The sequence below is a fragment of the Pinus tabuliformis genome, chromosome 7 (genome assembly GCF_031772625.1).
Source record: "Pinus tabuliformis cultivar Carrire ecotype Pingquan chromosome 7, CPIR1, whole genome shotgun sequence".
Taxonomy (NCBI): domain Eukaryota; kingdom Viridiplantae; phylum Streptophyta; class Pinopsida; order Pinales; family Pinaceae; genus Pinus; species Pinus tabuliformis.
In genome coordinates, this window is record NC_142293.1 from 362181662 (window position 1) to 362208334 (window position 26673).

General features: G+C 36.7%; 1 protein-coding gene across 1 annotated transcript; it reads left to right on the forward strand.

The window, feature by feature from the left end:
• Positions 1-14445: 14445 nt before the first annotated feature.
• LOC149247456 (uncharacterized) lies at positions 14446-15497 on the forward strand. Its single transcript, XM_089458226.1, has 2 exons — positions 14446-14724; positions 14846-15497. Exons 1-2 carry the CDS (start codon positions 14461-14463, stop codon positions 15038-15040), a joined length of 459 nt encoding a protein of 152 aa, XP_089314352.1. The 5' UTR covers positions 14446-14460; the 3' UTR covers positions 15041-15497.
• The last annotated feature ends 11176 nt before the right edge of the window (positions 15498-26673 follow it).

Here is a 26673-nt window from a genome sequence, read left to right on the forward strand (position 1 = left end):
AGAACAACATCATGAGTGACTCTTTGATTCTTCAAAAATGTAGTTTGAACAATAGTGCCAAACATTTTTCAAAAAAATGAGAACCCTTCTACTTTCTATGAGTATTCATTAAATAGATTAAAAAACAACTTAATAACAAAAGTCGTTATTTTATCTAAAAGCAATAAATTAAAAGATAAAGTCAGAGATATAATAATGGAAATTGTTAATGTTTTTGTGGGATATCTTCAAATCATGTAGATTTGATTCCTTTAGTATTTTCCACATAAACCTTCCATTGTTTGTAATATTCATGACTTTGATAATTAATAATGGAGGATTAGTTTCTACATTAATTTCACATTCATAGATTTTTCCATCAATTCTTGGGAGCTCGACTTGTAATCTTGAAGAATCATTCTTTGGTATTTTTATGTAGCAGATTTAGGAATTTTATGATTGATAGATTCAATGTTGAATTTATCCAGCTCATTAAACATATATTCAATGTCGTTTCTTTTCTTATGTACATATGTAACATGGATCTCCTTTAATTGATTCAACCAAGAATTGAGCATTGGGCATATTGAAGTCAATGATCAAGTCCATGACCCCATCAATTATTATAGAGTAGTCCTTTTGAGAATTCTTGACTAGATTTTGAGATCGATTGAGATTTTTTTCCTAGTTGTCTAAGGTGATTTTGGTTTTCATCTAGTGACCTTATGTGATCTTAGTAGGATAAGTAGAGCCATCTTATGCCTATATTTCCATGAAATTAATTTTCTGAATCTATTTTGCACCTATGCATGCTCATTTAACTTCTTAGAGATGGATTGAGAAAAGTTATTTAGTAAACTCTACTAAACCTAAATTAAGTTCAGATTCTGACAAAACTCTTCTTGAGCTAACTTCAGTTGTTAATTAGCCTTGAGGGTTGATTATTTCACAATATTGATATCAATGTTGTCCATTTGAAGTTATTTGACTTGTACCTTGGGTTGCTCAATGTGATCATATTTTCTTGTAATGGAAGTAGTGGAAATTTGTTGAATTTTCACCATTTCATATTTTAATTCTTTCTAAATATTCTCTTTGTTTTTGATGTTACTATTGTAATTAAAAAAAAAATTGGTTCAACTGTTCTTCAAACTATGATTTTTTTTGGCATAAAAGAGTTTCAAGTTCAACAATATTATTTTCCTTTTCTCTTAATGTTTGTGTTAAATTGTTAGTAGACAAATGTCGGTCAAAGCAAAAGAACCCATAGAGTCAATGACTTATTTTTCAAACTATTCATCATTATGTTATGGGGAATCCCAGTTATTAATCATTCGTTGAGCATGAGGTTCTTCTATTTGATTAGTCCTCTTCATTTTAGGCCTACCTTTAACAATTGATCTCTTTCTACTTTTAAAGAGTAGTAATGAGAAGACATATACTCTTCTTATATGGTTGTCAAATAATCAACATGAATTAGATTTGGGGATGAAACCCCAAGAGATAAAGAGATGGGATCTTTGAAATAAATCCTAGGATAACAATACTATATTTTTCCCAAGAATTTACAATCTGAGCATCCTTTAAAGGAGTGTTAAGTTCTAGACTAAAGTTTGTTTCAATTGATGAAATTTTCTCAATTTAAGAATCTTTTGCTTCAGGTTGTCCTAAGGATTTTTCCTCAATTTGGTTTTCTTAAATGGGAAAAACAAGAATGTATGCCTTACATTAGGCCTAAAAAACCTGTTGTAGCAGCTGCAACACCCTCCAAAATTTTGGCTTGCACTCAAACTTCGGAGCCTTCCTTGGTTTTTCCCTTTATTTTTGCAAAGACTTGAGCTCATTTCATGAGCTTTATTAGACTCTTTTCACCGCTTTTGTTTGTTTGATCAATTGTCATCTTTTGGGATGTTTTGACTGTTTTTCCATTCCTGCAGACATTTTCTGATGATTTCAAAGGTTGGTCTTTGTGTATTTGAGTTGTCCTAGCTATGCAAACACTTGTCACACTCATACACAAAGTTTTAAGCATTGTCGCACAAGTGTGGTCACGGTCGTCCTAAGGTCTATCTCAAGTGTTGCACTTGTCGCTTCTTGTTATAGGACAATCACACAGACAGTAATTATTTACCTTGTTGTTCCTGTGGTCTATGCTTTCACGCTGTCGAAGTATGCTAAGAGTGTGAGCACAAGTTCACCTTCTTCTCGCACTTAGCCATTTCTCCGAAAATCTTCCCGACCAGGCAAATCAGTTTCCCCTGACCCAAACTGAACTGCGCACTACGCAGCCTCAACCCTTATTGATGCAACCTTACTGCCTGGAACTGTGTAGTGCACAATCATTATCCCCCAGGGCAGTTGCACTATGCAATTCCAGAGTTGAGCAGTCTCCCTTAATCCTCAGAATTGCGCAGCAGTTCCTCCTATTCTGATTTGAACTACACATTTCGCAATCCCAGTCCTCGATATTCTCCCCTTGCGTGATGGAAATCCGCAATTCATAGAGAACCCATCTTGTCTTTCCACCCATAGTTGCACAGAAGTGTCCCCTAGTTTCCTCCCTCAACCGAATCTCACTGATCTCATGAACTACACAGGTATGTCCTTCAGATCTCTCTACTACCCAGTCCTCCTTTCCTTTGAAAACTATGTAAATATGTCTCCCTGGGCCCCATCCTGCATGAGCCACTGACTATCTCAATTGTGCAATCTTCTATCCCAGTGATCCCTGCGCAATTTTCCCCTCAATGAGGATTGTGCTGAGAAATTCCTTAGTCAATCTTGAGTTGCGCTCTGCGTAGTCTCAGTGACCAACCTCTCTCCCTATCACCTGGAACTGCACAATACACAGTTACTAGGCCCTATTTCCCATCTTATTACCTATCCAAGGCTCAACCTATGGATAATAATGCATCGTCTTAAACTAGGGAATTCTTCGACTGATGTCGTCTCGCCATGAGTGAATTGCAAGAATGAGTACACTGTCAGATCATGGTGAGATGATGAATAAGGAGAAGAAGGAGGAAACATGCTTGACGACTGACTTGCAGATGGACAAACAAAGGAACCTATCAAGAGAAAGAAAAAGGAACACATGTATGCAACCACCTCTCAAGACCAAATATCATTGAATACCCTGCATCATCAAGCTATGCGGAGGAGAAGAGAAAGAATATCCAAGAACACATCTATCACTTAGAAGCAATAGTGGCTTGACATTTCCACATTAACAAGCTAGTCCATATCAATAGTGTCATGTCAAGTCATGTCATGAGTTGTCAAAGGCCACACCACTATTATGGGCCATGTATAAAGTAAATCAAATGTATTCTAAAGTTGAAGTCCAGTGGACACACATGAATACGAAGAGTCATGTCAGTTGAAACGTCATAAGAAGTTGAACAATCATGAGGGCAGTAAAAGAGTCACAAGGGTCAAGCATTACCCCTTGGTTATATATACGCTCTCATTGTATGAGCAAAGGACTTTTCACCTTGGCTCCTATTGCAAAGCATAAAGAGTTCAGTCATTTCTTTGAGGAGCAAGGAGTGGCTCCAATGTCGCACTAATGGGGCTAGTGATGTACAATTTAAATATGTGTCTTGAAAGATTTTCTTAATTACAGAATCCCTCTGAGGCCAACACGTTTCCATGCATGACTTATGGATGTTTGTAAGACTATTCTTTGAGCATTTGTATTTCATGTTTGCTTTCACATGTACTAAGATAGTTGAAATATTTCGATTGTTTTAGTGCTTATGTTATTGGGAATGTGTTGTAATGGTTGTCACTATTATCTCATCCTCGTGGATTATTCCATGGGATACTAGAAAAATCTTTCCTTACTCATCATTATAACGAGTGTCACATCTGTTGTGGACTACTTCGCTAGATGGTAGACAAATATTCCCTTGTTCATTGATTGTAAGGACTGTCGCATCCGTTGTGGACTATTCCGCTGGATGTTGGACGAGCCTTTCTGGTTCACGTGTGTCTCTTCCTAGGTGGTACTATTACCTCTCACTTAGAGACTCACATTTTCCCCCCTTTTGCAGTAAGAGAACCCAGAGACAGTTGCATTTCACACACACCAGGAACACTCATATTTAAGTACTTGACAACCAGGACATTTACCAAATGGGACTCCTACACCAAATGGTGTGAGATCTGATTGGGACTTCATATTGGGGAGTTCCCTTGAATGTTGGTGGGTCTAGCAACGTCAACATTTTTGGCGCTAGAAGGAGGGTGGCCAGTATTATATGGTTGATTGTCCCATTGACCCCACTCATCCATATTTTGGTTAAGGTAGTAACGTTCACTCCCTCTCCCATAATCGAAAATATGAAGTTGGTAATTCCTCACTACCCATGCCTAAATGTGAAATCGTGTACCATTAGATCTGGTCACTCTACCCCTTCACCCATTAATTTGCAAAAGTTGTTGGACTAATTCCAAGAGAAATTGCTCTTCCATATTCTCAAAAGAAGAACAACACCACTCTTGAAGAATTAAATAGTTGATCCTCGCCACTCTTGAACAACTAGCAAAGGTTGTTGAAAAGGAAGAGGATCCTCCACTCTTTCACAAAAGAGAAGGAGTCAGTCCCTTGCTCTCAGGATCAAACTCTGGCGAAGGAGGCAGAGGGGAAGGAAACGAAGGAGAACAGGACGAAGAGGAACCAATAGATTTAGAAGAGGAAGAGGAGGATGACGAAGGGTATGACATGGCAGGCCAAAATATGGATTGGATGAATTAGGGCCCACTAACACTTCTGAGTGTCCTACACAAGATGTCAAGACACGCAGAGAAGCCCCTAATGAAATATGACCTTAACAAGACAATGAAGGTGGAGGATAACTTAAACAATATTTACCTATATCTGCAAATGCTTGAGGTACGTTATGATGACGTTGCATGTAGACTGTATCCATGTACCTTGGACGGTAGAGCAGCTACATGGTGCCAAAACTTTCCACCAAACTCCATCCAGAATTGGAGGGCATTCAAAAGGATATTTCTTGAGAAATTTTCTGAAGATAAGACCCTCGCCATGTCACTGAAGGAGTTGGGTAGTCTCAAGATGGAGCAGAATGGAACTAAGGAATGAGTAGTATTGTTGCGCAGTTGTTTGACACATTCGTGGTTGATGAATAGGTTGAGCCTAACAATGTAGAAGAAGAAGTTACTACAACTGATGAAGCTCCAAGCACTGGGCATGTAGTAAACATGTATCAGTATCTTATTGTAACCCAAAAAATCATTTCTGATAAAGAGCCTTTGAGTGATGGTCTGACCCAGAAGTAGAGTAACCGATATAACTTGAGAAGTTAGGGGCCGACCACTATGATTGAGGTGTCGAAACAAAAATTCAGGGAAAATATGTTAAGAAAATGAGTCCTCTGACTAAGTCAACACAGAACACTCAAAGCAAGTTCAGGAAGGCAATTCCAATGCAAGGTGTTTCCACTAGCAGTAAAGATAAAACATTCCACCAGAAATTGTAAACTCAGTTCCACCTCGAGACACCTCGGTGAGTCTTCCCGCAATAGGGTACAACATTGTAGAAGGTGTGAAGAAGGTTCGTGCAATCATCTCTCTGTTAAAACTCACAAAAATCACAAACCAGGGGGACATTCTTCTACAAGCACTTGGGAAAACTTCTACAAGTGATGCTACCTCTTTAGACAAGGGCTCTACTAAGCCCCCTAACACTCTCGCAATCTATGCTCAACGCACTTCGCCTCGAGGCAAACTCACTCTTCCCACCATTCTTGTTAACATTTGAGATCTTTAACTTCAATGTACACAATTACTTGGTTGATTCCGGTGCATTGTTTAATGTCGCGCCACTCTCCATGGCCAAGAATATTAATGCTAAATGGAGTAAGATAGATGCATAGATCATCCAACTGGAAAAAACTTGTGTTCCAGCAATTGGTGAACTCAAGGATTTGATAATCTGGTTATCATCTGACGGATGAGTTCATCAATGCATCAACGTTGTAATTGTGGACATCCTGGAAGCATATGGGGTATTGTTGAGTAGAGACTAGTCAAACAAGTTGCAAGGATACTTTGAGACTAATAGGTCACACTTATGGCTTGCGTATAGAGGCAGGAACATTTCAGATCTGGGTACTATTAGAGAGATACATTAAGCACACCATGACTCCCTTTGATGGACATAATGAGCCGTTGGCTTTCGTGGAACTTGTCTTTCACAATTATCATGTAGAGACACATTTGGGGTATTATCTTGCAGAACCATCCCTAGTCCCACTAGACACACGGTTGAACCTCCTTCCATGTCCAACTGGTGATAGTGATCATTGTACAGTAAGAAATAGTAGTAGTACTAGTGCCTTAAGTGGTCCTTTTACAGATGATATGTGTACCATGTAATTTGACGGATCCAAGACACAAGAGGGCTCTAGAGATGCTTGTGTTTTAATAGGCCCATTGTAGAGAAAATACATAATCTCTAGTTGCTTGGAATTCGAGTGCACGAACAACACCGCAAAGTATGAAGCACTCGTTTTGGGCTTGAAAAAAGCCATTGACCTCAATGTTGTTTTCCTGAAAGTGGTAGGTGACTCTCATTAGGGGAATTTTGAGGCCTAAAATGGAATCTTAATGAAATTATAAAATAATAGTGGAAATAATAAAATAAGATTAGATTACATCATCAAATTTTAGAGGGAAAAAAGAAAAAACTACTTTTCCAACTTTTATTTTCAACTTATCTCCCTACAGGTTTACTCAAATTTCGAGTGGGAAAACTCATTGGATACAAATTTAATTACTTATCTAAGGAGTGCCCATATTGCATACTTTTGATGACCCCTCTACACGAAAAATGAGAAATACATTAAAAATCTTATTTAATTCATGTTTTAATTTTTTTATTTTATGTATTTCTCATTTTTGTTGTAGCAGGGTCCATCAAAAGTATGCAACATGGGTACTCCTTGGATGAGGAATTAAAATTTTCATCTAATGAGTACTCTTGCTCATGAGTAAAAACTTAGGGAGATAAGTTGAAAATACAAATTGAAAAAGTAGTTTTATTATTTTGTTATTTTTTAATATTTTTACCTTTTTACCTCGAAAATGGTGAATCATCCCCCATGGTTGACATCATCATCTTGAATCCTATTGGTTCTTATAATTTTTTTGTCCTTGTACATTTTTCATGGGAGGCCCATTTTAGACCTCAAGAGTTCTCTAATGGAAATCGTGGCGTGTCAAGTATGTAACACTATACATTGTGTGTCACCTCATCTTAAGAGTTATCAACAAGATGTATGATGACTTATTTTTCATTTTCAAGGTTTCAATACCATCTCAGTACCAAGAATGTGTAACGTATTCACGAATGCCTTGAAAAATGCAGCTGCTAAGATGTTATTGTTAAGGGACGGCTTTAATATTGAAATCTTGTATAAACCATCCATCCCAGACAACATAACTAATTTACGCATTTTTTATGATGACCAAAAAATATTGTACTTTATGGCCAATGTTGATGTATTCAAAGAGGCAGTGATTGCTGAGGAAGAGCATAAGAAAACTCTTCAGGAAACATCAAGTACAAGCAACAGAAACCTCATCCACAAGGGTGTGGTATCACTGGAAAATTTGTATGACATGCACAATCATTTCCTAGGACCTGTGAATGCTAAGAACCATAATTTTACATTGTCTTATTAACAGATCAATCTGGGAACAGAAAATGATCTGAAGTATCTGAATCTCGGTATTTGTTGTACACCACAAGAGCGACAAGATTTTATCTGCCTATTCAAGCAGTACTGTGATGTGTTCGCGTGGACGTACGATGATTTCAAGACATATGACACGCGAATAATCCAGCATGTGATACTAGTCGAAGAAGGGGCCAAGCCTTTTCAGTAGAAGTTAAGGAAAGTTCACCCAATGCTTGAGCCCCTCATACATAAGGAATTAAGAAAATTGTTAGATGCTCAGATCATTTACAAGGTGTGACATTTGACATGGGTAACTAACTTAGTCCCTGTAAGGAAGAAGTCGGGGGCGATCCACATGTGCGTAGATTTCCGCAATATTAACCGCGCATCGGACAAGTATAATTACCCAGTGTCGTCCATCGAGTAGATATTGCAAACTGTATCTTGGGAATTTTTTTTTCTCTGTTTAATGGTTTCTCAAGCTACAACTAGGTTATGGTAGTAGAGCCTGGTAGGCTAAGGACTACATTGTGTACTAAGTGGGGCACGTTCGCATTTCACCGAATGTCATTTGGGCTAGTCAATGCTGGTATAATGTTTCAATGTGCAATGGAAATCAACTTCGGTGGGATTATTGGACAGAGCGTAGTGGTCTACCTCGATGATGTGACAGTTTTTTCCAAACAATAGTCGAACCACCTACGCCACCTTAAGAAATTTTTGAGCAATGCTGAAAATATGGGATATCCTTGAATCCTAAGAAGTGTATCTTCACAGTGTCTCACGGTAACCTTCTTGGACATATTATTGCTAAAGTGGGATCAAGGCAGATTTGGACCGGGTTCAGACCATCACACAGATTCCCCACCCCAGTGAACAAGTAATTTATGTTGTCTTTCTTGGGGAGATCAACTTCCTTAGAAAGTTCATCTCTGACTATGCTTTAATCGTCAAACCCATACAGGAGATGATCAAGAAGGATGGAGTCTATAAATGGGATAAAATGGAAAAGGATGTGTTTTCCCATATTAAGTAAACAATTGCAGAAGCACCAGTGTTGTACGACATAAACTTTAGGAAATATTTCTTGCTCTACACTTTTGCTTTCGACACTTCTCTTGTTGTTGTGCTCACTCAGAAACATGAGTTGAACAACGAACGACCTATCTCCTTCACTAGCGCGAGCCTACAAGGACAAAAGCTCAACTAACCCATCGTGGACAAGTAAGCTTATGCAGTATACAAGGTGATAAAACACTTCAGACCATATCTGTTGAAAAACCATTGTATTATCATTGTTCCACATTGAGCAGTTAGATCACTGCTAGTTCAGTAAGAGTTGAGTTACTGAAGGGAGAACTGGATGACCGGATTCCAGGAATACGATCTTGAAATCAAACCATTTCACACCATTACAGGTCATGGCATTTTCAAGTTAGCAGTTGAATTAGTCAACACACAAGAGGAAGAAGAAGACCTCGAAGGTTGGGAATAAGAGATCAAAATGTAAAACATTGTGCGAGCCTCCCCCGCTTTAGATGAAAAATCTTGGTACACAGATGTGTGCCAATACCTTGAGCATGGCATTGTGCCCTCTCATTTCTCTATGCGACATAAGAGGGCACTTCGAATCAAAGCACTATCATATAAGTTGGTGCATGAGGTGCTGTTCAAAAATAACCACAATGGGATATTGCTCAAGTGTCTGGAGGAACAAGATTCAGAAAAGGTTTTACATGATCTCCATGATGGACCAGCTGGGGGACACTTCACAGAAACAATACAGTGCACAAGGTCATGTGGACCAGTTTCTACTAGCCTACATTATTCAAGCATGATCATGTTTATGGCCACAAGTGTTCGGTCAATCAAAGGTGTTTCGATAGAAATCAAAAGTCAGCGGTCCTACTACAACTTGTTGCAATAGAAGAACCATTTTAACAATGGGGCTTGGATATCACATCGAAGCAACACCACTATATTTTGACCACTACATATTATTTCAAGCAGTGGACAGAGGCAGTTCCGATAAAACAAGTGAATGATTAGGAAGTCATCAAATTTCTACAACAAAATAATATCTCTAGGTTCGACATTCCTATGTCATTTATTTTTTACAAACGTAATTTTCCTCGTTAAAGCTATGATTTTGCATTGGAAAATAGTATTGTCTTGAAACATTTTGCTAAATATTATCCATGGGGGAATGGTCTTTCTAAATCCACAAATAAGAACCTCATATGTATCAACAAAATACCATATTATCTAAGCAGTGAAACTGGAACTCTGCTTTGGTGAATGCCTTATGGGTTGACTGAGTCACACCCAAAACCTTCTCTAAATACCTCCCCTTACTTCCTAGTGTATAGAAAGGAAGTCATCCTCCCGCCGAACATCAACTTGCAAACTCTCTAATTGTCCTAAGAATCCAAAGGCAAGCCATGTCTTTTAGTTCAGTGTAGGATGGACACTTTTGCACAAGCTACAGAGACAAAAGTTGAAAGAAAAATAATTTTTTTCACTCCAATAGAGTCATATCAAGAGATGGTTTGATAGAAGTCTGCAGGGAAGAGTAGATTTAGTGTGGGTGACTTAGTCTCGAAGTGAGACAAATCCCATGAGGACAAAGGCAAGCACACTAAGTTTTAATCCCTCTAGATTGGTCCTTACATAGTCCACAAAAATCTTGGCCAACACACGTATCATCTTCAATCACTTGATGGGAGGATTGATTCTCTCCCTGTCAATGGCCAAGACTTAAAACAATATTTTGAATGAAGATCTGGGGCTGCGCGCTACACTATGTACATAGTTTTTCATTGTTTTTATTATGTTTACTTCGTCTTTATGGTTTTTTTCTTATGTAAATAAGTGTTTTGCCTTACTACGTTCTGGCTTCCAAGTGTTTGTGTGGCTCAAGTTCAAAGAGTCTTATGAGACTATAGTGTTCAACCATTCCTGTGTCTGTCTTCCTTGTATCGGTTGTATCTTTTAGCCGATGAAGCTCTGAAGGAAAATACGATTTGTCCATAAGGAGAGTTTTGGTACAACCATGAACCCATGTCCAGTCTGGGAACCTCGTACCTATAATTAGTTTTCAGCTTTGGTGTTTTCAAGATTATCCAACTAGTAGAAATGGAGAGGGGGAAAATCTAAATGAGAAAACCTAAATCAGAGGTAATTATATGCTTCTCTAAAGGGAAAACCTCTCCTCCTCTCAATAAGTTGGGATCCCTCTTCCGCCCCAAAATAAATAAGTTTCGATGCACAATTCTCTTTAAATAAATAAATAAAGGTGAAAGAAGAGAAAAGCTTCCTGCACAGAAAGGTGAAGCAAGCAACTTCACCGGCGTATTGTCTAGGCTCGTTGGCAGTGGAGCAATGCTTGTGTTCTTGCGTGACTCCACCGAGGGATTGTCCAGGCTTGCTGGCAATAGATCAACACTAGAGATGAAAAGATATACTCTGAAAATCTTAAGCTCATAATGTAAACTACCCTTCCCAATTTGAAACACTATGATTTGGTTGAATCTTATGTTGTGTTCAACTGAGAAGGTACAAAGGGGACTATGTCTTCCCATGGGGTAAGTAGGGAAGCCAAAGTAATCTCCACGATGAATCAACACTTCGTGAAGGACCAAGTCCTAGTACTAAAAAACAAACCAAGACGAAGAAGCTGGAATTCAACCAGTGTGTCGCCAAGTGTTGTAGCGGCTGCAACACCCTCCAAAATTTTGGCTTGCACTCAAATTTGAGATCCTTCCTTGGTCTTTCCCTTTATTGTTTCAAAATCTTGCTTTCTTAGAGTCTTTTCACCCCTTTTTCTTGTTTGATCAACTGTCGTCTTTTGGCATGTTTTGACTATTTTTTCATGCTTGCAGACCTTTTCTGGTGATTTCGAAGGTTTTTCTTTGTGTATTCGAGTTGACCTAGCTATGAAAACACCTATCGCACTAATACACAAAGTTTTAAGCAGTGTCACACAAGTGTCGTCACGGTCGTCCTAAGGTCTATCTCAAGTGTCACACTTGTCACTTCTTGTTATAGGATAGTCATAGGAAGTTGAACAGTTGTGAGGGAATTCAAAGAGTCATAAGGGTCAAGCATCACCCCTTGGTGTTGTATACCCCCTCATTGTATGAGCAAAGGAATTTCACATTGGCTCCTCCCGTAAAGCACAGAGAGTTTGGTCAGTTCTTTGAGGAGCAAGGAGTGGTTCCAATGTCCCGCTATTGGGACTAGTGACGTACAATGTAAATATGTGTCTTGGAAATTCTTCTTAATTATAAAAGCCTTCTTAGGCCAACAAATTTCCATGCATGACTTATGGATGTTTGTAAGACTATTATGTAAGCATTTGTATTTCATGTTTGCTTTCACATGTACTAAGATACCTGAACTATTTCGGTTGTTTTAATGCTTATCTTCCTCGGAATGTACTGTAATGGTTATCACTATTGTCTCATCTGTGTGGACTATTTTGCAGGATACTAGACATACATTTTCTTACTCATCAGTTATAATGATCGTCCTAGTCAATAATTGGAAAAATGTCCTAGTCAATAGTTGTAGATGCAACATCATCAAGATTGACACTTCATTGGATTTTGGGAATAAATTGCTTTCATGGCTAGTGCTTTTGGTATGCTAAAAATTTGGTGAAAATTTGTTCAAATTTCAAATTTAAGTTATTGAGATGGTATAATGAGTGTTCTAGGGTTTTTTAAGAACCAAGAATTCATTTTAAATTCAAATGTGCAATGTAAATAGCAAAATATTGTGATTTCACCATCAAATGTAAAGCCAATGTACCTATAAATTGTTGGAATTATAAATTTCATTTCTTGAAACTGTATAATTTAAGTGTCCTAGAGTTTTATAAAGGTTTAGAATCTATTTATATATATTAAAAAATGGAATTTAGGTGACAAAAAACATGTGATTTCACCAGCAATTTTATAGCTGGATTCTAATGATGATTGTTGGAACAATGCAAACAATTCTATATTCTGATGCCATTATTGCAATAACTCATTGATGTGTCGTTGATGGAAAAATGTCTTAATCAATAGTTATAGATGCAACATCATTAAATTTCACACCTCATTGGATTTTTGGGAACAAAACTTCAACGTTGTGAAAATTCATTGGGTAACTATTGCAACAACTCATAGATGTGATGTTGCCAACAAAATGTCTTAGTCAAGAGTTGCATATGTAACATCATCAAGATTCACACCTCATTGGGTTTTGGGAATAAATTTCTTTCAGGAATAATGCTCATGGATTGCTAAAAATATGGTCAAAAATTGTTGGAATTGCAAATTTATGTTATCGAGATTGTATAATCTAAGTATTTTGGGTTTTTTAAGAGCCAAGAATTCATTTGTAAATACAAAAGTGCAACTTAAATAAAAAAAGTGTGATTCCACCATTAATTGTAAAGTGAGAAATCTAGTTGGAAATTGTTGGAATTATAGATTTAAATTCTTGAGGCTGTATAATTTGGGTTTCCTAGGGTTTTCTCAAGGTTTTGAATCCATTTAAATAACAAAATAATTGGGATTTCACCAATAATGCATCAACTTCTACTATGGACAGTTGCCATTACCTCCCATGCAAACCCCAAATGAAGCGATGCCCTCCCCTCCCTCTGTCTTTTACTTGCACATATCAAACTATACAAAAAAATTAAATTATTATTATTTATAATAATATTAGATTATCAATATATCATTATATAATTAATATTAAAACAATTTTATAAGTTAACTATTCTTACAATTTTTAATATACTTTTATATATATGAAGAATTTAGCCATAAATAATAACTTTATAGTTATAAAATATAGTCAATAATATCAAATAGGATGATATTCATAACATTGTTTTATCTAAAAAATAAAAAATATAAATTAATTTTAAAAGAAAAAAGGAAGTTATAAAATATAATCAATAATATCAAATAGGATGATATTCATAACATTGTTTTATCAAAAAAAAATTAAAAATATAAATTAATTTTAAAAGAAAAAAGGAAATTACAATAGAGATTCGATACCTCACATCTTAACTCCTATATACCATGGGATTTAAATACTTAAAATTTAAATTTAACCGTAAATACCCACAAGGTCGTTGTGGTAGTTATTGTTTCCCTATTTAACGACAATCATAACCGTTGCGGTAGTTCTTGTTTTCGTTATTCGTGACATATCATTACCGTTATTGCCATTAGATGGCGTGCATTCAAAGTCTTTGAAAGTATGTGCGTTATCGATGTGGTTTAATTATTTATTACGATGATAAGATGAAATGAGATGAAAAGATAAGATGAGATGAGGTGAAAAGAAAATCTTGTCCGGTGCCCCACAGAAATTCAAGATAAACGTCTCATTGATGTTTGCGATATCGGAACAATTGGCCCTCGCCCGTCACGGTCAGGGTAAGGTCCGTTGGCAAAAAGCAAAACTGAGACGATGATACCGTAACGATCCCTTGCGCGAGCCCTACCCTCCTTATGATATTTTGGCACCGACATTGTGGTAACCCGATGTCGGTTCCATCTAACCATTGTGGGCATGGCGCGTGTGCGACGCGTAGGAGCTATATGAAAGAGGCGAAGACACCGCCACACCAAAACTATAAATACCACACTCCTCCCTTATTTCCATCTACTGCGTTCTCTCCATTTGTTGTTTGTTATATCGTCTGCAATTTTTACCAACATATTTACTCGTCTTAGTAAATTTTTACGAAGTTATTTACTAGATGGCGGAAGAAGCGCCAGAGCACCAGGACCGCGGTATGTTCGGTCTATTCGGCAAAAAGAAAGAAGCTGACGGAAAGCAATGTGATCACATTGTGCAGACTCCTGCTCAGACTGAGGCTGCCTCTTATTATCCAGCTCCTCCTCCGTATGGAGCCGAACACGGCCAAGGTAACGGTTACGAGGGGGAGTTTACCCCTGAGGAATCTGAGCAACAGAAACACACGGGAAAGCTTCACCGCACGAACAGTTCCAGCTCCAGCTCTGTAAGTCTCTCTTTCTTCCTAATCCTTTTATTCCTCACTCATCGCTTCGTTTCTTTATACCTCATCCTTTTTTGTGTGAGGTGAAAAATGAGTTTATATATATATATATGTATAATTGCAGTCGAGCGATGAAGAGGAGGAAGGCGGAAAGAAGAAAGGCGGCGGAAGGAAGAAGAAAGGGTCGAAGGAAAAGCTCCCCGGTGACGGAAAGCAGTATTCCGGTCAGCATGGGGGTGAAAAGGAAAAGAAGCCAGGTATGGTTGATAAAATCAAAGAGAAGCTTCCGGGACACCAAAATAAGAATGACGTGGAGTAAGAGCAGATAATGTAAAGAAGACCCTCTACCCATATAATATGTGAATCTGTGTTTACTCGTTCAGGGCGTTGCTTAGGAGCATGCATGGATGAGAATATTGGTATGTGCGTGTTGATTAGTAATGTGTTGTGTTTCAAGAGGGGATCAAAGTTACGACTGTAATCCGAGGTCGGAATTTGCGGTTTTATAATAAATGGGGTTTGGGTACCAGCTTACCTGAGCGTCTGTCTGATTTATCGGTTACCAGTTATGAATTAGAAACATTTTATGTGACCAAACTTTCAGCAATGTTCATCACGAATATTTTTAGTCTCAAGTCTAAGTGTCACGCCTCTAACTTGGCGGTAGTCTTTCAACCGCTCTTGGTGAGTTGCGACACCACCGAACACTTTCTTTTCACCAATACTTATGTTGGTGGACTACGCCTAATTCACTTTTCCCTACTTAGTTTGTGTTTCGCAACCAAGTATAATTATGTTTATCCTTTATACCAATGAACAGCCATACACATTCATTATCAACAGCAATTATAAAAGAGAACACAATTGCACAGTATAAAGGGAGAGCAACTCCCTGAAGATTGACTCTGCCCAAAATTCATGTCTATTCACTTCAAGTTTGAAATGTGGGTGCCTATTCATTTCAGATTAGAATTGTGCATTTTCTTATTGCATTTTATGTGGGTGTCTATTCATTTCAATTTAGAATTGTGCATTTTCTTATTGTGTTTTAATTTAAGTGCCATGGCAATGATTGAATAAATTGTATTCCACTCACCAAAATAAGCCCCCTTTAAAATTCATGTTTTCATTTCAAATTCGAATTGTGGGTGTCTATCGTTTCAAATTCCAATTGTGCATTTTCTTATTAGCTTTTAATTTAAGTACATGCATTTCTATTTAAGCGTTGAATTTATGTCTGTGTTTATTTATTACGTCTTTGTTTTGACTTTATCTATCTTGATTGCAGATTTCAATCTAACAAATGGTACATTGGTTAAAAGGTTACCCCATCTTTATTCATCAAAATTTAGAACAAACTTTGGTTAAAATGTTACCCTCATCCTTATTCATTAGAATTTAGAACAATTATGAAATCTGTAATAGAATTGAATTAAGTCTAGTTGTTTTTTTGCATATTTTATGGTGCATTTATTTTATATTTCATTTTAAAACTTCCCTCTTTCATAGTTATCCTTATCTTGATTATTTTCTTGTAAATTTTCCTCCCTAATTCTCTTATAAATAAGAGCCCCTAGTTCGCTTATAAATAAGAGCAACCATCACTCTCATCAATTAGGTTGTGCACCATTTTCGCTCTTACATGTAGATAGATGTTATTGCTTATATATATATATATATATATATATATATATATATATATATATATATATATATATATATATATATATATATATATATATATATATATATCTGTGTGTGTGTTTTTTTTTCCTTTCAAATTGTTTATATATAAATAATCTAACTATGTTGTTAATATTTAGAAAATTCCCAACACATACTTTGATGGATGTTGCTCTCTTTAGTGAATTGGTTATACTTTGATGCATGTTGCTTTCTTCAGTGAATTGGTTAGAGCACCCGTCTGGTAGCAAGGATTTCATGAGTCCAAGTTACATTTCCAATGACTTTGGAGATGGTTCTCAGCAATTGATGTATGTTGCTAGAATTATATAAGTGCACTTCTCATGAGAGGACATGTTCTTGATATAGGAAGAATAATAGAAGGAACACAAAGTTAGCTCCAACTGGTGGAAACAACAACAATGAGGAGGTTGGGCCCATAGATGTGGAGGCTTCAATTTCCTCTTAGTTGCTCATATGTTAAAGTTCATTTTATTTTTTATTTTTTTATTTTATTTTATTTATTTATTTATTTATTTTTATATATATTGTTGGGTTTGTATAAGCTTGTCTCAACATGCAAACTCTCTAGATAGTTGAGAATCTCACTATTAATTGGTCTAGGTTTAGGAATTTTTTCAATTTAATTTTGACTTTGGACAATGCATGGACAAAAAAATTATTGTTCTGTCAATTATTTGGTTTCCCCAAAAATAGAACAAAGACAAATAATGATAATAATGGCTTTAAAATTATGTATTTTTTTTTTTTTTTTTTTTTAAATGAGAATCAAAAATTTAGTTTGTCCAAAAAAACTAATTCTAATAATAGGTGAAAAATCTTGTAATTTTATATCAATTTTATAAAATATTTTCAAATATTTATTTTAATTATAAAACTTAATTAAACATTTATTTTAATTATAGATTTGTAAAATTTAATTAAACATTTAACATATATTATATTTTTCTAATCTTTTTATATAAAAAATTCTTAAATGTTCAAAATAATATATAATTATATTTTAGGCGGTATGTATCTGAGATGAATCACTTTTAATGTGATTATGAAAATTGCCGAATTAAAAACTTAAAATAATTATGGAAACTTTGAAAAGTCATGGATTAAATTTAAGCATAAAGGATGACACAATAACGTCATAATAATTCAATAAACAAAGATAATAATAATAGCTAAAAGTGTTGCCTTAAAGCCACCAGGAAAATCATTTCATTCATTGAAAAATCTGAGTATTCTCCTTTAGTATTCAATCAATTGATGCTTCCTCGATGCGATGAATTTAAGCACCATTTGTTTACGAACCTTGAGATATCTTTATTGAACAACTAGAGAAGAAAAGAAAACAATGAAGATGCACAAAGGAATTGCGATTAATGGCAAGAGAAATAAAACAATAGTCATCAGGAAAACGATGTTAGAAGAGGAAACACCATAAGCCCACATGCCATAGCTGAAGAGTTTATAAAGGCGCAATGACGTGCTGCGTTACACAACAATTTTCAATGAATAAAACCTAAATGGCCAAATGATATATCCAAATGTTTTATGCGATCATTGGACCTTGTGAGCACATCACAAGAACTTTAATTACGCCAATAAGCGTAAAAAATTAGACCAGACCAACCTTCGTCTACCTTTTCGTCGTGTGATGACATCTGTGTTGGACAAGAGCCAAAGACCACCAGCTGGGAACGCTAAAACCCCTAGCTACGAGCAGAAAACAGCCTAGGAGAAGCTTATCTTATTCTTTAACAGTGTGTATGGCCCGCCCCAAGTAAAGCACTCTCCAAATAGTTCCATGTGGTGTGAATTCTATGAACATACGCCGAGACGTCCTTATCTGCTGCTTGCTACAAAACCTTATAGGCTACCTGCTACAAAAACGCCAGCATAATCATTCGCAGGAGAGGGATTTCAGTCATGCAAAAGGAAAGAAACATAAATTCCATGATAGAAATTCAAGAGGGGTTCATATCGAAATGTGATTTATCTTCGTCATCTTCTTCTTCTGGAAACCCTATTTTCTTTATGGGTAGCCATGGCGAAAGAGGGGTTCATATTGAAATGTGATTTATCTTTGTCTTCTTCTTTTTCTAATTTTTCAACAGATTGGATGGCCTCCTTGGCTTCCTCAGATGACATGACGGACAACGGAAATTTTTCGTGGGCTTTCTCGCCTCCATTGATACCCCATGGCAACCCTGCATTTCAAACGGGACTGTTGCAATCTTTTGCTGATTTTGGTTGTTTGTTTGAGTAATTTGCAGGAGGGGTTTGTCTAATTTTTTTCAGCAGCAAGTCGCAATCATACATGTGTCTAGCAAATATGAAATGCATATAAGACCTCACCAAACTGGTGAATAATCTCAAGGCTCCCGTAGCTGGGAACTCACGATAAAATCATCATATAATAATCAAACCAGCAGAATGTCAATATTCTCGGCAACTCATGGTAAAATCATCATATAATAATCAAACCAGTGGAATGTCAATATTCTCGACAAGCTCAAATGAATCCATGAAAATACCCTGAAAGACTTCCCATAGATCGAAGATGGGCCAGAAAAATGGTCGCTTAATTCCCACGAAACCGGACAGACTACGATCATCGCCTCCTAAATAAATAATATATAGCACACAATACAGATATTTATAGATCCATACCCAACATAGTGTCTAAATAAATAATATACAGTGGACAATATGGAAATTTACAGATCCATACCCAACATAGTGTGTTAAACGTTGTACATAGAGCTCATCCCTCCACAATAGCTTGTTGGTTAATTGTAAACTTCCACCACAACTTTTTGGTTAATTGTATACCTCTAAAACCTTGACAGGTTTCGAATCAGGGTGGAAGAAAACCCTGCTATATTGCTTCAAAGCGTTCATTTTTAATTTTGTTTCATACTATTTATTTATTCATGGTTGGTTTGTTCATGCTCCATGTTAAATTAGGGAAAATTTAAAAGGAACTCTTCATTTTCACGAAAGAAGTTAATCAATAACAAAAGAGCGACTGTCGTAGCAGTAGTCCGTGCCAAGGTGTTAGAAGCATGAACATTGCCATATACGAATTTAGGTTATGCTTCGCTTATGGCTTTTACAGGGCTTCATAGGTATATCTTGTCTTCTCTATGACTATACATATTTTCCATGTTCCTGCTCGCTTGGAGAGTACTCAAAAAACATGTGCACTGTTCCAAGTTAGTTCTTTTCAGTTGCAAGGACATAACCAAGAATAGTTAATTCAAAAAAGGAAATGTATTCTTGATTTGTGGTAGTTTATATTTATCCTGTGAGGTACAATCAGTGAACTGGTGATCTAGCTATCAAATTTTTGTTGCTTATAAAATAAAATTTAGTGGTATGAATTTATGTTGCTTTTAAAATCCAGTTGTAAGAATTTATGTTGATTTTAAAATAAAATCCAACTGTAAGAGTAGTTGTTTTATGGGCAAGCCGTCTAAGAAAGAACGAGCATAACACTATCAAGCATAGCGAAATTAAGGCGGGAAGCTTGTATGCTTGCACAACTAACACGTCAATGACAAATAGCTACACAATTAAAGCTATAAAATCAAAATTCATAATATGCCATTAACATTTTTTAGCAGATACCAAGGACTCTATATATGCAAAACATTGCATCACCAATGAAATCAGTAGTTAACAGAAGTGAAATGCATATACATTTGAAGGATTACTGCAAAACCGGTGTGAAAATGGTGCAGAGAAATCCTAAACAATGTTAAAACCCAAGATTGTGTAAGCCCAGGAAATTTTTTGAGCCCAAAAAATGTCACAACCATACCTATCAAATAAGACTTCAACTTCTTGCCAGTTTTGGAAGAGTTCCAGGAGCTGCACTAAGCGTTCCAATGTTGGTGGTCATCCTTAAACCACCGCCCTTTATACCAACATTTCAGAGAGCACATTCAGCCTAGTGCTACCATGCATTTTTGCACATTTTGTATTATAGCTCTATTCTTGGACTCATACATAATCCTTCAGATTAAGGGGGAGAATGTTGGACACCTAATCCTCAATGGGTTAGTGTGGAAGCCGAATAGACAAAAGTAGTCCAAGAGACCTTGGGATGTGAAACCAAACGGTCACAATATGTACTATAAATGTATATCTCTTGTTAATAAAAATTGATTCTCATGTTTTATCTTTCATATTTGTTGTTGCCATGTGTGTGTTTAACATGGTATCAGAGCTGCAAGCGTATTCCTGCCCTGCATAATTACTTTGAGCCATTTGTTTTATGGCCTTTATGTGCAGATCATTTCTGCCATCAATTTTGCATTTCATGAATATTTTCTTAGCTAAATTTTAGCTGCAACTTGTCATTTCTCTAGCGCCATTTTTAGCCTCTATCTGCCATATTCTTCTCATTCTTCTTTGTGTGATAATCTGGCTCTACTCTCTGCGTGGTAATATGGGTAACGCTTGGTATTCCCATACCTGCTCCTACAGTGCTGTCGGCGTTCCATTGCCAACGTTCCTATAGTGCTGCTAGCGTTTCGGTGCAACGTGAGATTTGACAACGGAAGTCTGGTATTACAGTGCCCCCAGGTCTGTCTGTCAGTTTGAATAATTAAATTCCTTGTTAATGATAATGGTGGTTGTTCATTGAATAATGAGCTATTCGTTGTGACTATGGTTGGCTGTTCGTTGAATAATGAGATGTTCATTGTGACTGTGCTTGGTTGTTCATTGAATAATGAGCTATTCATTGTCTGCGCCATTCTATGCTCTGTGTTACCCACTGCATGGCTTCTGTGCATAACCATTATCTTCCATATTCCATATATTCTGACCTGCTGAATTTGAACCAGAGATTCCCTTGATCTTGCGCTTTTCTATGATCTGTGGAACTCATGGAGGTTTGAGGATGATGCCACTCACGGCCACTATGATTAATCATCACCTTTTTTACGAAACCCATTTCTAGCATCCATCCATCTGCACGTATATTTTAGCATCAGAATAATAATTTAATTTCTTGCCTGCGTATGCCTCGGATTCAGAGAACTTCATGAATGTTCATTTCTTGGTCGTGGATCTCTGTTAGCAGTGATCCGCTTGCGGAGTTGGAAACTATCCATGCCATTGGCGACCACAGATTGAAATATTGATGGCTAACCTGGGATGCTTGGATATACTTGAGGTGAAACTCGAAGTGTTGCAAAAGTAGGACAATGCAGGTGCTGATCTAACATTTGTATATGGATAGCGATTTTATCCCGCCTTCTATGAATTTCCAGGACCAAAGCAAACAAGGCCTCATCGTCAGGTACATTATCTACAAATTGTATGGCACTATGAAGCAGTGCATAGAATAGTATGCGACATCTCATGAGTTACAGGTTTAAGGTCGTGTTCGAGTCCAACTAGCACAACCTTGCAAACAAGATGACGAAGACAACTCATTACAGTACCCTGAGAATCCAATACCCCTTGAGGGGATCTACTGTCCACTATAGGATGGATCAAAACCCTTAACCGGAGATTGATTTATACTTGTTGTTGGATCAGTTACCCCATGAGGAGGTGAGCTGATAATGTGCAGTAAGGTCATTGGGGAAGCTGGATTGGAAGCTTGTGCAATTGATAAATTAGAAATAGACATGACTGTGGATTAGCCATTTCTGAGGACCGCGGATGCATATAATCTGTGTTGAGGACTGTTGATATTCATTGTTCACTATTTTCAGTCGTTGTTCTCTAACTCTCTCTATGTCACGCTGGAATTTGAACTGGTTTTCATTGCTGGGACATGAAACAAATCGAGCATCTATCAAGGTTTTTCGTGGTGCTCTCATCGTTGGATTTTATTAGTCTTTTGAACTTGAAAGGCACACCAGAGTCAAGGACGAAGTTGTCGTTGCTGGTCATGCTGGCGCAGGTCAACATCCATGGATCAATTAAAGAAATAGTGATTTTTCTATAATCGATGTAAGATATGGGATAAGAGCCTGAGTTCCCGCATCCTGCAAGGCCATCCTGCGACCGAAGGTACCAAAATCAAGTAGTAGAGAGACACGACCTTTCTTCAGCCTGGACTTTCATGGTTTAACACTCCAGTGAGGCGTTGTCTTGTGTGTCAAATTACACACCTTAGAAAAAGTGTTGGAAAATAGCAATTCGAATTGCATCAAGGAAGTAGTTTTGACCACTGGACTGTGCATTATTTTTGGATGGCATTATGCATTAGGTGTTTTGCATAAGTCTGTATGTTGGGTTGATATAGTTTTTATAGCCGTGTGTTGTTTCCTTTTTGATATGTTTTAATGGTGAGTTGATCGTCATTTCGAGCTCTAACATATAGAGACAATATAGAAACCCTAACAAGTGACATCACTTTGACATTTCTTGATATCTAATATTTACCTTCCAGCACGTGTTTCTCTATCCCGTCGATTCGTTATCAGCAGTCGGAAGAGTCAAGTTTCCAACATTAGTGAAAGAGGATGGGATAGCTTGAAGAGAAATGTAAGGGTTCTCTATTGAAGCTGGTAGAATAAGGTGATTATTTGAGACAATGGACAAATGAACATTATGTGAACTGTATTGTTAACTTGAACTCTTCCAATATACTTATTGTTTGTTGGCATACAATAGAGGAATTTATTTGACAGCCGTACATAAAGGATAATCATTTTTCAAGGGAAATATTTATTTCTTGCAAAGGATTATCAATTGAGTAGATTTCCCTCTTATCATTAGGCACATTTAATTTTGAAGAACATTGCATTGTTAGCTATTTGCCTTTACAAGCACATTTGTGATCATTTTTTGACTTGAGTTGTTTAAATAATGACAAAAATTCATCGATTATTGGAGTTATTGAGAACTCTAATCGTGTCAACTACTAACAACACAATGTAAATCAGTAAAGACACTCTCTGTGACATTCAGGTATGTCTACAAAATGCACAAGAGATGATAGAATTTTTGCATATCGAAACTCAGCTACAGCAAGAAGAATTAAAACAGAAGAGTCATCATTCTAAACATGTTTATGTTAAGAACATTGAGACTGCAACCCATCAGAAGCAAGTCAATAATATTACAGTTGATTCAGATTTAGTACCCAATAAAGTAGCAGTTGTACATGCAGATGCAAAAACTCAGTCTGCACTTCCCAAGTCCATCATCAGACCTTGGGAATAGCTTGTCCACAACAAGCAAAAAACTGGTCTTGGATATGAGAAGGACTTGTCCTTTCATATTCCAAACTAATCAAAGCCCATTCAGTTTCAGAGTGCTGGATTCCTTCATGATAGTTCACATCTAGCTATTCCAGATTCTGCCCCTCTTCCACAGCAACAACAACAACAACAAATTTTGAAATGCCAACACTGTGACCGAGTTGGCCATTTGAAACATCATTGTTTTGATCTTCATCCATGTAAGCACTGTCATAAAACCACCCATTCTTCACACAGATGCTTCAGAAACAAACGTCTTGCAAGAACAAAGATTCATCTTGGATGGATCGCTTCTTGGCAATGGGCATCAACAGCCAAGAAGATATTCCAATCACATGTCAGAACTTGTTCTAGAGTATTGAACAGTCTTGCAGTTGAGTTTTCTCCATCATCTCACCTTGTATCTGACAGGGGGAAATGATGGTCATCTACAAGCTTCAAAGTCACATCAAGCGAGCCTGAGCCACAACTTGCCACACCAGTTCCAGAGTTGTATCCAGAGACAAAGATGGTCGTGAACATGCCTTTAGTTGGTAATCTGGGACACTTCCTCTAGCAGAAGAATTCAGCTTCTCTCCAGTTTCGAAAGAATTCTAGGAACAAAATTGAGAACACTTCCTCTAGCAGAAGACTCCAGCTTCTTGCCAGTTTTGGAAGAGTTCCAGGAATTGCATTAAGCATTCCAAAGTTGTTGGCCATCCTTAAACCATCACAGGTTGAGACTTCCCTTTTCTGGTTGAAGTTCTCCCTTTTATGCAGGGTGAGACCTCCCTTTCATGGTTGAAGGTTTCCTACTTCAAAACAATAGGAGCACTTCCTCTAGCAGAAGACTTCAGCTTCTTGCCAGTTTTGGAAGAGTTCCGGGAACTGCACTAAGCATTCTAGTGTTGGTGTTCATCCTTAAACCACCGCCCTTTATACCAACATTTCAGAGAGCACATTCAACCTAGTGCTACCATGCATTTTTGCACATTTTGTATTACAACTCTCTTCTTGGACTCATACATAACCCTTCGGATTAAGGGGGGGAATGTTGGACACCTAATCCTCAATGGGTTAGTGTGGAAGCCAAATAGACAAAAGGAGCCCAAGAGACCTTGGGATGTGAAACCCAACGGTCACAATATGTACTATAAATGTATATCTCTTGTTTAATAAAAATTGATTCTCATGTTTTATCTTTCATATTTGTTGTTAACATGTGTGTGTTTAGCATGGACCTCAAAGGCTGTCAAATTAAACTGGACTTCAAATGTTGTAGCAGTTCACTGCTTTGAAACTGTAATGTATAGAGGTAAAGACAAATTGTAACGTATCAAGCTAAAGACAGAGCTTTTAAAGCAATCCAAAATTCAAACATAGTCTATAATTTCAAAGAAATCTAAATTCCTTTTCATGAAAAATGTAATAACACTTTATGTTATGGACTAATGCTAACGTAAAATGGAATAATGCTAATCCAAAATTGAAATGTGCATATGAACTTTGGTTAAAACCAATAATTCTTTGGTTAATGCTAATTTGAACTTTGGTTAAAAAAGATCCTTCAGGCAACTATGCAATAAGGCCTCAAATTTTTATAGCGAATAATCTTTGAAAGTAATAGTATTTAAAATATAATTTATATTTGTACTTATGGAAACTTTTGTTTAAGAAAATGCAATAGTTTAGATATGTATTTCACAATTTTCACAATATCACGAGGTAGTGAACTTTGTCCACCTTTGACGCTAGAAAATAGTATAACTAGTCCATGTAGGAGAAGAAAAAGTAGATTTAGAGTAGCATTAAGTGTTACATATCACAAAAATAGATTTAGAGTAGCATTAAGTGCTACATATTGCTTCTTCGTACAGAAATGATGCTCCATGAGATCTAAAGATAGTTGACTTGTTCTTTGTTTCAGGGCATGTTGTGCTTATGAGTTGATGAGAGAGCTTTTATTCCAGGTAATGTAGCTGTTGTACAATCACACTAAAATATGTCAGTGGCAGATTCTTAGTGTGAGACATATACAATGAACATGTATGCATTGCATTAAGTTGAGATAGAGACAATTATTTTGAAAGAAAATGTACCTGAAGATCGAACTGTTCATTTGCAAAGCAGAATTCTCTTTTTGGTGTTGACATATTAATTCTCTTTTTGATGTTGACATATTGATAAAGGAGGAAAGCAGACCTGAATCGTACAAAATTCAATTTGAACATCAATATAGATGCAAATATCAAAAGAAAACATAATTTAATTCTAGAGACAGATCAGGAGACATACCATAGTTGAACAGTGCAAGTCGAACAGTACAATTGAAGAAGCTTTCTTGAAAAGTTGAAAAGCTCCAGAGACATATACCAACTGGTAGAGTCGTCAAATTGAGGGTGTTTCTATTTTAGAAGTTGGGAGATGTAGAAGCTTTCTTGAAAAGTTGGTCCAGAGACATCTAACAATTGGTAGAGTTTTCAGATTGGGGGTGGTTCTTGATAAATGACTGTTTTTTTAGATTAGATTTGCAGATTTGCAAAACTCGATATGCAAATTGACAAAATTTTGGAATGTCAGCAATCGATGCAGGAATAATGTATGTGACACCAAAAGCAAATCATGAATTAAATGATCTATCTGACATCAGAGGCAAATCACAAATAAAATCTTGGTGTTAGATTGCAAAAGTTTCATTGGCTGCCAATCATAAATGACTAGATTAGATGTTTTTTCAAAGTTACAACTACCTTCACTAACTTTCATCTACCCAATTAACTGCTTGGAAAAACAATAAAGGACATCGGTTGTCAGGTTTAGCAGTTGAGTCCAATACGCTCCAACTTCTTGGTTCTGTTGTAGTTAACAATTTATTCTATGGCCAATTTTAGAGTGTTAGATACAGTAGTGACTTTCAGTCAGGTTTAGCGGTTTAGTCCAATAGGCTTCAACTTCTTGGTTCTGTTGTAGTAATCAATCCCATCCATGGTTTTTCTAGCCTGACCATTTTTAAGTTGATTGTGACATAAGATCAATTAGAAGTTGC

Bases quoted from the DNA above. Each gene is read 5' to 3' on its own strand.
- LOC149247456 (XM_089458226.1), top strand. From the start codon at position 14,461: ATGGCGGAAGAAGCGCCAGAGCACCAGGACCGCGGTATGTTCGGTCTA. The intron at 14,725-14,845 runs GTAAGTCTCTCT...GTATAATTGCAG, and splicing joins ACAGTTCCAGCTCCAGCTCT to TCGAGCGATGAAGAGGAGGA.